The sequence below is a fragment of the Chelonoidis abingdonii genome, chromosome 1 (assembly GCF_003597395.2).
Source record: "Chelonoidis abingdonii isolate Lonesome George chromosome 1, CheloAbing_2.0, whole genome shotgun sequence".
Taxonomy (NCBI): domain Eukaryota; kingdom Metazoa; phylum Chordata; order Testudines; family Testudinidae; genus Chelonoidis; species Chelonoidis abingdonii.
In genome coordinates, this window is record NC_133769.1 from 91994772 (window position 1) to 92010714 (window position 15943).

Below are 15943 nucleotides of genomic sequence, written 5' to 3' on the forward strand. Positions count from 1 at the left end.
AGATCGTTTTTCTGCGGGCAGGAGAGGAAAACCATTACAGACTAATCTGACTATCGAAGGCTCAAATCATCTGACGTTTCATAAAATTAAACATTCTATTTCTGATTTTCACAGGAAGATGACAAAGCTCTCAGAAATATCGATCTGAGGTAGCTAGCATGACCACAGCTAATGTAACACAATGGCAAAGTTCATCATGTCACTGTCAAAGGGCTAGTCCTGTAGAGGAGAGCAGCTTGCTGAGGCTACTAGACATAGAGTTGCTCAAGCAGTAGAAGTCTTTTGCTGTGGTGCTGAAAGACCCTAGGTTCAAATCCTGCTTATAACTCATGCAGTAGCTTGTTCACTAGAGACAGAGAAAGCTGAGCTTAGTGGCATAAGCCACCATCTGTATCGGTGGTGGTGGTGGTATGGTCTTTAGTGCTACAGAATGTATTCTATGTCAAGTCCGGAGACTTGCAGCATTGCCCTAATACCACATCTCATGAATTTTCAGCTGCAACCTAACTTCCTGTACAATAAAGTACCTTATAGAAATATGGCATCTGCAGTGCAAACCCAAGAAATTATGGTGAACCTCCAATATCTGTTGAACCTGTCGATGGCATTTCTGTGGTGCTCATCACTATATTTGACCACCATTAGGTTTTACATATTCCCAAGAAACAATTTGAAGTTTCTGATAATAAGAGTAAGTTGTCAAAAAATGTTTACAACTTATCTGAAAGAAGAAAGTCTACATATAACCTTCTATGTAAGTCTATGTGAATGGTACCTATGATGCATGTGTATGATGGGCAATTTTGGTATTACTAGAGAAATAACTCTTCTGGGTGTGTTTATGTTGAATGCTGGACTGCACAAACAGTTTGCAAAGCTGAGTCACTGCTAAAGATAGGCTTGGAAGGATTAGATTTTTATTGGTAAATTTTGGTAAAACATTGTTTTCCCTCTGCATGCAAACCAACAAAAATATGACCATTGATAATAATCAAAATCTACAGATAGGCAAAGTATGAAAAATGCTGCTTGAGAACTTATTAGAGTTTGATATAAGGATATTTACTTTTGTATATTTTGACATGTGATGTTGACAACTTTTTAACTTTGAATTGCAGTGTCCGTTGTCATTCAATAATAATTGTCTGCTTCACATTGTCTGACCCTCCTTGGAGTTACTATAGTCAGACTTGGACACGGAGTTGCACGGCTCCAAATGATGCTGGCTCCAGTTGGAGTGGCACCATTCAACACGGGAGGTGGGGCAGACTGTCCCCATGATGCCTTGGCCAGCTCAGTGACAGATGCCTGCACAATGGCCCTTTTCAACCCTGTGGGCATACCATCAGACCCAGGGGTCACACTCAAGAAGGTCGCTGTCAGTCACCTCAGAAGGACAGGCTCCCCCAACATCTTCCGTGGCTCAGGAACCACCTCGTGGCACCAAAGCTGGCACGAAAGCCAGCATTGAGATCAGGGCCAGTGCCACCCCCAGCGCCGAGTACGATATATTGGCACAGGGTGACACCCCCCCCCTCCCCCCCCGTGAGCCGGAGGGAGTAGGGGGCCCAGTCCTGGCCTGGCTGTCATCTTCGTCTTCCCCATATGAAGTGGTAGTGGGGACATCAACAGTACTGACTCCTATGGACAACAGAGTTCACCAGAAGCTATCAAGGAGAGTGGCCCAGAACCTGGGTCTTCAGGTGAAGGAGGTGACTGAGGCAACAGATCCTATGGTGGACATTTTGGCACCACTGAAGTTCCTGGGGCTACATACACCAGCCCCACAGAGAAAAAAATTTAAACCCCAGCCTTTTCCACACTTCCACTTTGCACAATCTAGGCAGGTTTACAGTAGGAAGCAGGACAGAAACAATAGGTGAAAGCCACCTCAGCCTCTTTCCAACCAAGGCCAGGGTTCAGCGAGGCAGTCTTCTGGTCCTAAGCATACCTTTTGAGGGTGCGCCCAGGGGCGACTCACCAAACCAGATCTCAGAACCTTCTCCCTGTTTCTTGAATCGTCTATACCACTTCTGTCATGTGTGGGCCGATAACTTCAGATCACTGGGTCCTGTGCACAGTAGAATTGGGATATTCTCTCCAATTCTGCTCTCTCCCAACTCCCTTCTCCATCCCTGTTCAGGGACCCCTCTCATGAGCAACTTCTAATACAGGAGATGCCCCAAATCTTCTTCATCTTTCTCTCACAAGCAGTCCTACAATATGATCAATAGTAATGTTAGTGTGATGAAGGGAGCAAGGTTTACCCCCAAGTTTTAGTTTTCCTTAAACATGGAGCAATATTTTCATTAATCAGTTTTGTTGCTCAATAGATATCTGATCTAAGGGTTTGATCCTGATCTCCCTTACACAAGCATAAATCAAGAGTAATTCAGCTGAAATCAGCGCAGTTATACCAGCATAAACAAGACATGAGATCAGAATCAGGCTTTACCCCTATAAAGTGTCATCTTTCCCTAAGAATGTACAGTGCATTGTATGTATTGGAAATTCAAGCTGTCTTTTTTTCTGTTGGGGCAGTTTTGGTGATTTTTACCATGAACAGCACTTTCTGTGCACTTGTGAATTACATCAGATCTGTAGGATTTGGGGAGAAGAGTTAGGCCAAATTTTTTGCGGTGAACACCAGAAAAAAATCAAGATAGAATCAAGGTTTTGTGTGAAAAAGCAAAATCAATTTGCAGATTCAAGCTTGTGTCTGTTGTATTATTTTTTTTCTCTGATGAAATTTGACAAGATATGTGAATTTTTCTAAAGAAAAATGTTTAGATATTTGCAATTCTATTCAGGATGGAGTGTTATTAAATAAACTCGGTGATAGTTAACTGATTTCTAGTGCCCTTCATGAGGTATGTGTCCCTTTTGCAGTATCTCCAGTTAATTCCTCCTGCAGGGCAGTAACACATTGGACTGTGTATTAATTTAAATACCCGTTATTGTGCTGGCCCTGACGTCACCTGCACAGCAAGTGTAAAGAGGTTAACATTTTTCATTTTAATACAAAATTCATGTCTTTGTGCTTTTCTCAAGAGCGCTGTTACTGATCCATTTTAAACTGTGCCGATTGATGTATTTTAGTGATTCTGAGCTGGTCTCCTGCATCTAACAGTGCTATTTCTCATTCCCATCAGGTATAAGTTTATCTATTCATGGGGCTGAAAAGCATTTGCAAATCTATCAGAGGAGAAGTGCAAGAAGCCATCCGCTATCACAGCGTCTGCCTGTGGTTAGGCATTCTTCACTCCCACAAGTCAGAAGGTCAATAATAATGGAAGCCTCATCTTTTGGATCTAATATACCAGCAGTTACTAATGGAAAACCAAAAATCCATCATGCAGGTAACAAATACCACTTGACAACACTTTTCAGTTTGGTTTACAGATTGGCATATGCTATAAATCTTTGTATTCATAATATCAGATCATGCTTGCCTGGAAATCAATAGATTGATCCAAGGGTCAATAGATTGATGGTCATTCTGTCTATTTTTGGTATGCTTGTTCACAACAGTTGTGAGTTCTGTCAGATAAAGCAAGAGTTACGACAGCTGGCTGATTTACGGGGAATTGGAAAAATAACAAATCAGGTGTCCTGTTTTTTTTTTTAAAAAAAAAGGAAAACCCCAGCAATTACAATATTCCACACTAATGTCCAATCACTGCCACTTACAGTGCTTTCAACTTTTTTTATAGAATACTGGTGCATTTTATATTTGATTAACTTAATAAACAATTGACTAGATTCAGCTCTCTGAATTCTGTATGCATCACTGTATAACTCAACAATCTGATTTCATAAAATCAGAGTGCAGACTATAGTTTGATTCCTGTGCTAGACTGGAAAAATCTCTAGGACTGAAGGAGTAATTTGCAGTATGGATTAACTGGAAAAGTAAAATTAACCTTTTTTTAAGAGGACAGAGTCACCTAGGCACCATAAAATCCTAGGCACCATAAAATCCTAGAGGACAACTTGAATACACTCATTGTTAAGCAAATTTCCAGAGCTATTTTTTTTCTCATTCCAAAGGAAAACGTGGAAATGCCATGTTCAAACATACTTTTGCAATGCAGATGAAACTTCAGATCTGAATTAATTTAAGATTAGAGCTGCAAAATAATGTGGTTGGATTTTTGTGTTTATACAGTGCAGGATCTCACTGGACTTTCAGTTTTGCTGCACTTAAAAAGGTCATCACTGCCCCCATGTAAATAAATGGGATCTGTTGTCTCAATGAGTGGGGATTTATGTGGGAAATAAAGGAGTGGCACATGCAAATCTTTGCATGCTGTATTTACACAATCTTGCAGATTATTTAGTAAATGCAGTACATTAATTATTTTTAAAATTACAGTGGAGTTAAATACAAAATATGTGTTGTCAGTTGCTATACAATTTGCATTGACTTGAATGTTGGATTACCATATTATTCACAACAGCGCAAGTTATGCATATCTTACTAAACGTGCTAATTATAATGTTTGAGTAACCCACACCATCACATATTTTGCTTTTGCCAATTACTTTGTCCATTTCTTAGTCCTTTTTATTTTTAACTTCTGTGGTTTTTTTCTCCTTTGAAGCACATTAGTTGCTGTTGGTATAGACAGAACTTCATGACCTCCACCAGCAGTATAATGTCAACTGACAGCATTTAAAAAAAGTAAAATCATGTTTTGTGAAACACAAATGTTTACATAATTATCATGAACATGTAACAATGGTAACAATATTCATTTTTGTAGAGATGTAGATTATCTTTATATTCAGTCATGAATATGGCTTATGGTTTAATACTAAATAATACATACAGATCAAAACAAACAAATATTGACACTGATCTAGGAAAGTATTCCTAATGATATGGATTTAAACATGTCCCCACATGCTTTCCCGAATTGGAGCCATTAGTAGGTGTCAGAATGGTTTTTGGATGACATTTTTCTGCAGATGTTAGTGTCCTATAAAATCATGTAGGGTTAGTTCATCTCTTAATTTACGGTGTGTATATATTGTTTTTATAAAAGAATTAGCAGCTTCTGTGGGACAAACCAATTATGAGACCTCATCCTATGTGGTGCTTGAGTGCCCTAAACTTCATTTGAAGTTAACTCCCACTGCAGTCAATAGGCGAATATTAGTAAATTGTTTTGTAATTACGTCTCTTATCATAGATATCTTAAAATATCATACTTCATTTGGTATTGCAGTAAAACAGTGTTGTGATTTAGAGCCTTAAATGTGATTCTATATCAGAAATCAAAATTTGTTTCCCTTTCTAAGTTAAATAACAAAAATCCCACATACATGCAACTTAATTCTCAGAAATATTGTGCTGGGATATCTTATTATTATAATATTATAAATATTCCCTCCTGAGAGAGAAAATTAATTTAAATTTAAAGCATATTTTATTATTTCATATTGAATTACAAATTGACTGCTGCTGTCTTTAGTTCTATAAAAAAAAAACAGGTCAGAAATGGGGTGGTGATGGTGAATTGAAAAGGGTCTCATTCTTATTAATAAGAATATCATAGAAGTTATCAAAAAATAGGACTTTAAAGTATTTTGTTCTCCAGTCATCCCCCTCCCATTGCAGGGTTGTTGCCTACATTATATTCTTGAATAATTTCTTAAGTCTAATTTTAAATAGCTCAAACAGTTGAGTTTCTTGCTCCCCTCAGAGGTAATATTCACCCAGTCATATAGATTTCACCACTAGGGAAGTTTACTTTATATTCAGCCTCAATTTTCTCTTGCTCAAGTAACAATATTCAGAACATGAAGAGATTCTGATTAACCTGGAAATGTAGAATAGGGCTGTGAGAACTTGAAACAATGATTCTGACTTTCATTAATCATAGAAATCAGAGCTGAGGTAAAAATCAGACTCTCTTTCATGAAGTGGTACATCAAAAAGGAATTTGGTTTTCTTCCTCTGACAGTGTCCTGCTGCTGTTTTCTGCACACGAAGGTGCTTATCTTTGTCATTTTTCTTCCTGCCCAGAATGGAACCATTTAATGATTTATCAATAATTATTTTCATTTATTTATTTTGACTAAGACTGAAAGTAACCTCAGTTGTAGTGAGTACAATGATAGATTTCTATGTGTCGTCCAGTGGGTGCCTTATCAGACAGCACTTCTTCAGGTTGTCCCATCCCGTCCCCATACACACAATTTTATTTACTAGTGGATAGTATTGCAGTTGCAATTGGATGGTGTCAGGAATCAGGGCCTGCCGCTGGGCCTGTGATCAACTCGCTAAGGACAGGTGAAACCCCTAATTGGCCAGATCACCTGATTGGCTGAGCAGCATTGCCAGGACTGTTCTTAAGCACAACAGTAGCACTTGGCCACTGGCTGCTCAACACTTAAGCCTGAAGCTATAATTGTGCCATCTTCCTAGGCTTGTTCCAGTCCTGCTCCTCTGCCTGGTTCCTAACTCCATCTCTGACCCTTGACTCAGACTCCTGGATCTTGACTCTGGCCTTGACCACTAGGTTTGACACCCCCCCGCCCCGCACACCCACCTGAGACCATGATAGATAGTTTATACTATTGCGCTATTTGTTGCCCACACCACTGACGTGGCATTATAGCAGGAAGTTTTCTGTAGTATGCCTTGCCTTGTAAAAAGCCCTTTCTCCAGTATGAGGCTTAATAGAGTTACTGCAACAACTATTAACCTAGCAGCAGTTTTTCAACTCGGTGCTGGATAAGAAATAGAGAGGCAGTCTTGCTGAGGAGTGTGGCAACGAATCCGCTATTTTAGTAATTGCCTTTAAATCTAAATTCTCTCCAATAACGTCTTTCATATAGTTAAAAATTACATTTCTACCAGCTGAGATGTTCTCTATATCAAATTTCCTTTCCCTCTATGTGGCTATTCTTGAGGCCTCCTCTTCTCACATTCTGCTTCTGCTGCTTCTTGATCACTTGTGGAGACACAATGTGACACTGGGGACCATTGTTGGGTTCACTGTTAGTTGGCTGCTCTGTTGTACTTGCTCTCTCCACGTGTTACGGCTGAGACACTTCATCACCATCATCATCATCATGTTCCTATTATGCGTCTGGTGTTTAGGGCAGTGACAAAGTTCCTCCACTACTGTCTGTTTCTGGCAAGTCTTTCAATGGTTCCCCAGCTGTGCCCCAGGTTTTTCAGCTCGGCTTCCACAGCTCTTCATCATGTTGTTTTCAGGTGGCTTCACAAAAAGTTTTATTCATTTAACTAAACGAGGAAAGTCATGTTGCTCCAATTTAAATTGGTGCAAAAATCGCACCTTTATTTAAACTGCGGCAACTGATATGTGTAGGCAAACTCAGAGTATTCTGTACAGACTGAGCACAGAGGGGAAGAGCATCAGCAATGGAATAACCCTGCTACCAAGTACTATATGCAAACTTAGTCATGGCTTCTGATGTCACTGCATGCCTTTATGTGAGGTCAAAAAGCAAACTCTCTGTCTAGAAAAGGAAACAAAGGCTAAAAAGGTGGTGCCCTTTCCCCTAGATCATCATGATATGAGCATTCATACTGATCTAAATCTTCATTCCTACACTGGATCTGGGATGGTTTGGGGGTTCTGATTTCTGGCAGAACCAAACCACGATCCATTGTCTGTGGTAAAGTACTTCTCAGTCATGGGAAGAGTTGTGTTGTGGTTGATAAGGCATTGGCTTATGAGTCAAAACACAGGGGGGCAGAGCCTCAGCTGGCATAAATTGCCATAATTACAGATCTGCTCCCAGGGTTCTCTTCCCAACATTGAGGTTAGTTTTCTATGTGATCTTGGGCAAACCACTTTGTGCTTCTTTTTCTCCATATGCAAAATAAGGACAATAATGCTTATGCACCTATACAAAATACTAAGCAAGTTCTTATTACTAATTCACTTTGAGTTATATTTCCATTATTTAACACTCATTTCCTTTCTACTAAAGTGGAATATAGAATCTTTTAAAGAACAGTGAACTTTTCCTATGGCTGTAGTATTATGTTAGTCATCAACTGTGTGCTTCTTCTGTCTCTGTTTTTAGGTGTTTCTAGTTGCAAGGGTTTTTTTGTTTTGTTTTGTGTTTTTAGTGTGTGATGTGAATCTAAAGAATAAGAGCAATGCTTAAATAACAGATTATTTGGGGAACTGGAAATCAGATGACTTTCCTTTCTGATGCTTCTTTATTGCCTTGCTCTCATTCTTATTTAAGTGCCTATCCCTGTGTGGAGGGCTTAAATGGAAATGAAATGGTACATATGCATTGTGCTGGCCCCCTGCACAAATGTGCTGAAGTAACACTTCTCTGATTTTGTACAAATGTAAGGTGAAATTCACCTTTATGCAGAGAGTCAGTGCAAGACACATGCACCACTTCAGTTCCATGCAACCCCTCAAAATAGAGACAGGGATTTAAGTAGCATATAAACCTTATACTGGAGTCTCCTCACAGTGGTGAATTTTGCTCAGAAGATTTCTTCAGGGTGCTGTTTTGAGAGCAATATAATGAGCATGGATCAAGAAGTCACTGTATTTTTAAGAAATAATATTGATAAACTCATCAGTTCGTACTCTTATGACACTGGGAGATACAGAATTGTGGATGTTTCACTAGACGTTAATTCTGATCAGAATGGGAGTTATCTCATTTTTATATTAATATCAGAAAATATTGCTGGGAAACATAGATTATCAAAAGTTATTTTTAGTGATGGATGAACCTAAAATCTTGTGATTCGGTTGGGGAAATGGATCCAACATTACTGTAATTATGTGCATTCACAAAACAGAACTGGAAATGTTTTATTTGTGAGATTTTCAGTATTTCTTGGCAGGTGGGGTTTGGTCAGTCCAAAAGGACGACAAGCACAGTATTTCTTTTAGTGTTACTGCATTTCCATTTGCACTCCTGGATGGAATTCAGAAGTGCAGAGGCACTTGAAAATGAGAGAGTGCGGAAATATGGGAGATAAAAAAGTTATGCAGATTTTAGTTTTTGTTAAGGCTTTTTCTTTTTCTTGACTCAGATGTTTTTTCTCTAAACATTTTGTAAAACATCAAGACCCGTAAGAAATCCTTTGAAAGACACAGTATTTGAAAGAGAAATTTCTCTCCCTTTTTTCTGGAACACAAACTTCAAAGTTCTGAAACATTCTAAATTATGCTGTTTGAGTTATCCTATCTCAGCAGCAAAAACACAGAAGTTGCAGTCAGGGAAGCTTCTGCAGGTTCACATACAAGGATCTGTATTCACATTTCATAGCTCCTATTCTATTATTCAATCTCCTCTGGATTTCAGACTCATATGCAATAGGACTCCACTTATGCTACATAAGGAAATCCTGTCTGGGAAATTAGTGTGACAAAGATGAAAGTTGTTGGATGATTAATTGTTCCAAGGTAATGACGGGACTACAGGAATGACTGACCTATCTGCCATGAGATGGAAAGTCAGCTAGTTTTTCTAGCAAAGAAAAGTAATTTGTTAAAAGAACTGATTGTCTCAGTCTGGTTTCTAGTTGCCGTATCCATATTACATGCAGAAAACTTTTCCCAGTGGGGCAAAGCAGTACCCATTTGGCTGTCTCAGCAGAAGGGTCATGGGCTGAACAGGCCTAGATACTAAACTGTCTTTGTATTCCATGATCGTCCGACTAAGTCAGGATTAAGGCAATTGTTTGGCAAAAGGAAACGCTCACACTGCTGTTGGTCATGCTGTACCCTTGTCTTGTCAAGGAATAAATAAAACTTCAATAAATAGGATTTTCCAATCTGTTAATATGACATATTCTATGAGTACTGTATTTGCCTGTTGAAAACTTATTTTATTGAGGATATATATAAGAGTCCAGTAAATAGGTAAGAAGCCCTTAGTCCAATAGATTCTAAGAATGTTCTGTACACTTTTCGCTTAGTGTCCTATTCATTATTTAAAAATAAGAAAACCCTCACAAACCCAAAGAAACGTAAATTGTGAATTGGAATTTTTTATATTCCAAATAAGTAGTATGGGTACACCCATATATAAGTTCAGAATGATCTGGACAAACTGGAGAAATGGTCTGAAGTAAATAGGATGAAATTAAATAAGGACAAATGCAAAGTACTCCGCTTAGGAAGGAACAATCAGTTGCATGCATGGGAAACTGAAACTGACTGCCCAGGAATGACTACTGCAGAAGGGGGTCCTGGGGTCATAGTGGATCACAAGCTAAATATGTGTCAGCAATTAATACTGTTGTAAAAAAAGCAAACATAATTCTGGAATGTATGTTCTTGCCATATATCACAAACTGTAGACACCACATGTTAGAGAAGCTGAAAAGAGATGTATGTTGCATTTACCATGCTTTTCCTGTTTTTTGTTTGTTTGTTTGTTTGGAAGCTGTTTTTGATTTGTATGGTTCAGTGAAATGGTTCACTTTTGTTAGTTTACTTAATCACAGGGTATGAAATAAAAAGCAGGGGTAGGAATATAGTGGTATTATATAGTAGAACCATTGATTTTGGGGGCTCTGAAAATGTGGAATTTTTGCAACTGAGGGAGTCAGAAACTAAAGGAAAAAAAGGGAATGTACTTTATCAGCTCAATTTCAAAGTCTCTTTAGCTGTGACCATCTTGATGGAATTCAGAGCTGAGCAAGTATTTCACAGTTTACAATGTATTCAACAAACCTCACCTCTTTTTCTGTTCACAAAATGTCCATAGGCGGGTTGTGATATCCTCAGATTTATCGATTATTCAAATTGTATTATGAAAATTCAGTATTCAAGCTGTGGTGTTTAGAGGTGATTGGCCGGAAACCAATGATATTTTTGTTATTGTTGGGAGGAGTGTTTCTGGTGCAAAGTCAAGCATCTATGAATTCAAAATTTGTTTTTTTTAATTAATGTTTCTGCTGGTAAAACTTGATCACTCAGATAGGCCCAGGGAGCAACTTGTACAAGGAGCACAGCTGAAGCTAATTCATCTCAACATTCAAATTAATATTCAAAGGAATATTTTTACATTTAGCCAACCGTACTAGAGCCTTATTTTTTTAAAATACATTTGTGTAGAGTATATCCAGATTTTCTCTCTGTTTGTGGTGAGTAGAAGTGGTATAGAAACTTGAACATTTCTTTCTACTCCATTTCTGAAACTAACTTGCACATTACAGTGACAAATAATTTCACAAATAAAAATGTTATATTATCAGGGAGCTAAGTCTTCTTGAAAGAAGCTGAAGTGAAAGCTTTGGAGACTGAAATCTTCTCTTTATCTACAGTAAAGATACAGAACAGGCCATGTTTTATGCACCACCCTGCCAATATGTACCAACTCTGAGCTGGAAAGACAACATTACCTCTCTGGATAAAGAGAGAGTTCAGACTCCCAGCCCATTCATTCCTTAGTCACTGCCAGCAAGTGGAGCAGTGAATGTCAGTTTCAATCTAGATGCCTGTCAACTAGGAACTGGGCAGAGACTGTGATTACTTTTAGTCACAAGCCATTTTGAGGTGGAAAGCTCCAGATCTGTTGTCAGGACACTCAGTCATCCAGCCCATTCCAGTGTCTTTCTATATTGTTGTTGTTTGGATCACAGCTACTATTACTGTGTGAGGGAGAGGGCTATTTCTTTAAAAATTCCTGTGTTGTATTAATCTCATAAATAATTCTCACTAATTGTGGGGGAGGGATAGCTCAGTAGTTTGAGCATTGGCCTGTTAAACCCAGGGTTGTATGTTCAGTCCTTGAGGGGGCCACTTAAGGATCTGGGGCAAAATCAGTATTTGGTCCTGCCTAGTGAAGGCAGGGGGCAGGACTCAATGACCTTCCAGCTCTGTGAGGTAGGCCTATCTCCATATATTTATTTAATGATTAGGAGAACAATTTGTGAACAATTGAGTTTCAGGAAACCTAGTAATAAAAGACAGTGCTTGTAAACAGGCTCTGTCTTGTGCTTTTTAGATTGTAAGCTGTTTGGGACAGGGACCATGCCTAACTTTGTGGTTTTGTATGGTGCTTGGCACTGATCCTGTCTGGGACCTCCAAGCATTACCAGCATAGGAATAAATAAATAATACTACAATAGCAAGAGAAAATGTTGGATATGACTGGGCCATTGTGAAGAGTAGAAAAGAACTGAAATCAAAAGAAGAGGTATGATCATATTTCTTAGATTATGGCTTCAAGAGAGTTTGATTGTGAATGTAACATCAGTCTTTCCTTCCCTGGGAGACCTATATTTTAAAACCTTTATCTCTTCAAAGGCAGATGTTTCTTCACCAGTGATCAGTCTCCTGTTTTGTGCTGTGAGATGACCCTTCTTTCACTGATGCATGTAGTTACATAGTATAATAATTGAAATTAAAGGGCACTTAAAATTAAAAAGGTCATAGAGCAGTTTTTAAACAAAGGCCTGGGGGAAAGATGACAGGTGCGGAGGAGCACATGGTTTGGACTGAAACATCCCTTAGGGGAGGATCTATTAATGGAGATTCTCTATGTCCTAGTAAGGATGAGAGGATGGAAGAAGATAAAATACTAGTAGAATCTGATGAGAAACAGTCAAATGAAAAATGTAATATAATCATGTAATGGCAGACAGCTAAAAGATGACAAGTTTTTTCAAGTGCTTAAAAACAAATGCTAGAAGTCTAAATAATAAGATGGGTGAACTAAAGTGTCTGGTATTAAATGAGGATATTGATGTAACAGACAGCACAGAAACTTGGTGGAATGAGGATAATCAATGGGATGCAGTAATACCAGGGTACAAAATATATCGGAAGGACAGAACAGGTCATGCTGGTGGGGGAGTGGCACTATATGTGAAAGAGAGCATAGAATCAAATGAAGTAAAAATCTTAAATGAACCAAACTGTACCATAGAATCTCTGTGGATAGTAATTCATGCTCTAATAATAAGAATATAGCAGTAGGGATATATTACTGACCACCTGACCAGTGATAGTCACTGTGAAATGCTCAGGGAGATTCCAGAGGCTATAAAAATAATAATGCGGGTTTTCAACTATCCCCATATTGACTAGGTACATGTTACCTCAGGACGGGATGCAGAGATAAAGTTTCTTGACACCTTAAATGACTGCTTCTTAGAGCAGCTAATCCTGGAACCTACAAGAGGAGAGGCAATTCTTGATTTAGTCCTAAGTGGAGCGCAGGATCTGGTCCAAGAGGTGAATATAGCTGGACCACTTGGTAATAGTGACCATAATATAATTAAATTTAACATCCCTATGGCGAGGAAAACACCACAGCAGCCCAACACTGTAGCATTTAATTTCAGAAAGGGAAACCACACAAAAATGAGGAAACTAGTTAAACAGACATTAAAAGGTACAGTGCCAAAAGTGAAATCCCTGCAAGTTGCATGGAAACTTTTTAAAGGCAACATAATAGACGCTCAATTTAAATGTATGCCCTCAAATTAAAAAACATAGTAAGAGAACCAAAAAGGTGCCACTGTGGTTAAACAACAAAGTAAAAGAATCAGTCAGAGGCAAAAGGGCATCCTTGGAAAAAGTAGAAGTTAAATCCTCTTGAGGAAAATATAAAGGAGCATAAATGCTGGCAAGTGCAGAAATGTAATTAGGAAGGCCATAAAAGAATTTGAATAACAGCTAGTCAAAGACTCAAAAAGTAATAGCAAAAAAAATGTTTAAGTACCCGAGAAGCAGGAAGCCTGCTAAACAACCAGTGGGGCCACTGGACAATTGAGATGCTAAAAAAGCACTCAAGGACAATAAGACCATTGCGGAGAAACTAAATGAATTCTTTGCATCGATCTTCATGGCTGAGGATTTGAGGGAGATTCCTAAATGTGAGCCATTCGTTTTAGGTGACAGATCTGAGGAACTGTCCCAGATTGAGGTTCATGAGAGGAGGTTTGGGAACAAATTGATTAACTAAACATTAATAAGTCACCGGGACCAGATGATATTCACCCAGGAGTTCTAAAGGAACTCAAATGTGAAGTTACAGAACTACTAACTGTAGTCTGTAATGTATCATTTAAATCAGCTTCTGTATCAAATGACTGGAGGATAGCTAATGTGATGCCAATTTTTAAAAAGGGCTCCAAAGGTGATCCTGGCAATTATAGACGGGTAAGCCTGACTTTGGTACCAGGCAAACTAGTTGAAACTATAGTAAAGAACAAAATTGTCAGACACATAGATGAACATAATTTTGGGGGGAAGTCAACATGGTTTTTGTAAAGGGAAATCATGTCACATTAAATCTACTAGAATTCTTTGAGGGAGTTAACAAGTATGTGATACAAATAGGATAATCATATTCAACAAATCATAACTTTTCTAATGACACGTCACTTGACACATTTTGTACAAGATGCATCATAATCATGTCCTAATCAGACCATTATGATGGCTATGGACTACAGAGTGTCACAAATAGATATTACATTTGTAATGTTTCTAAGCAAGTAATGAACTGTGTTGTTTACAAAGCTGGTATATTATTCAGGTAGACAGAGGGCAGGGCTGGAACACTCAGTCATTGTCTTCTTGTACTGCTGGTTTTATAAATGTGTCTTCTTTGCAATATGGTTCTTGCCTGAAAGAGGCCCCCACTTATCCAAAAACTTACATATCAGACACAATATGTGTTTCATATAGTCTGAGAAAAAACTTCTTGCAGATGGATTTTCAAAAGACTGAACAAAATAGCCCTGCATTCTTTAGACATGTAGTTATGATTAGGAAAGGACTCTGACAGTAATACACCTGGGTTCTTTATATTGTTCCACAAATCTCCATATCAGGTTTGCTCCATTTATGAGAAATACGAAGACTTATTTTCCAACTGCAAGCCCCACAGGATAGCCTGGTCTCAAAATTAAGCTCTGTCCTTTCTTTGGAAAAGTTGAGGTTTTTTTATTTTTTGAATGAGGAACGAACGGATATAAAATAAATAGTTGTAATTACATATCAGAGCCAAGAGAAAATTCCTAGCACTCCTCGGTGGCCAGAAATACATAAAAAATCAACATGAGAGTTGATAAAAGAATAGTACTAGTCCGACCAAAAACATTGTCCTCTGATTCATTCTTTGTGCCAAAAATAGGGTTTCTGGGATCATACTGAGATTCCTTTTTGTTGATGATGCATGAAGAACAATATAGTGGATCTTATTGTCTCTCAGCTACACATACGTGCCAGGTGTCTAAGACACCAAGGGCCAGATTATTTTTAGCCCTTATGCAAAAGAAGAGGACACACTGAACCTTTCTCGCCATTGTGGGAATCAGGCATAGTTATTTTTCCTAGAATGAGGGTACGTCTACACTACGGGATTATTCCGATTTTACATAAACTGGTTTTATAAAACAGATTGTATAAAGTCGAGTGCACGCAGCCACACTAAGCACATTAATTCGGCGGTGTGCATCCATGGTCCGAGGCTAGCATCGATTTCCGGAGTGTTGCACTGTGGGTAGCTTTTCCGTAGCTATTCCGTAGCTATCCCATAGTTCCCACAGTCTTCCCCGCCCCTTAGAATTCTGGATTGAAAGCCCAGTGGCTGATGGGGCAAAAATCATTGTCGCGGGTGATTCTGGGTAAATGTCATCAGTCATTCCTTCCTCCGGGAAAGCAACGGCAAATAATCATTTCGCGCTCTTTTTCCCTGGATTGCCCTGGCAGACACCATAGCACGGCAACCATGGAGCCCGTTCAGCTTTTTTTTTCTACAGTCACTGTATGTGTACTGGATACCGCAGACAGAGGCGATACTCCAGCGCTACACAGCAGCATTCATTTGCTTTTGCATGATAGCAGAGATAGTTATCAGTCGTTCTGTACCGTCTGCTGCTGGCGTAAATTGGCAATGAGATGACGGTTATCTGTCCCTCTGTACTGTCTGCTGCTATCGTGAGTACTCCTGGCTGAGATCA

General features: G+C 38.8%; 1 protein-coding gene across 2 annotated transcripts in view; it reads left to right on the top strand.

Annotated features, from left to right (window-relative positions):
• The window catches only part of ANO4 (anoctamin 4), a 322747-nt gene that overhangs the window by 123288 nt on the left and 183516 nt on the right, over positions 1-15943 (top strand). For both annotated transcript variants that reach the window (XM_075067279.1, XM_032788584.2), the window contains one exon: positions 3153-3359. In XM_075067279.1, the coding sequence (XP_074923380.1) occupies positions 3153-3359 (207 nt within the window). The remainder of the gene's footprint in view (positions 1-3152; positions 3360-15943) is intronic.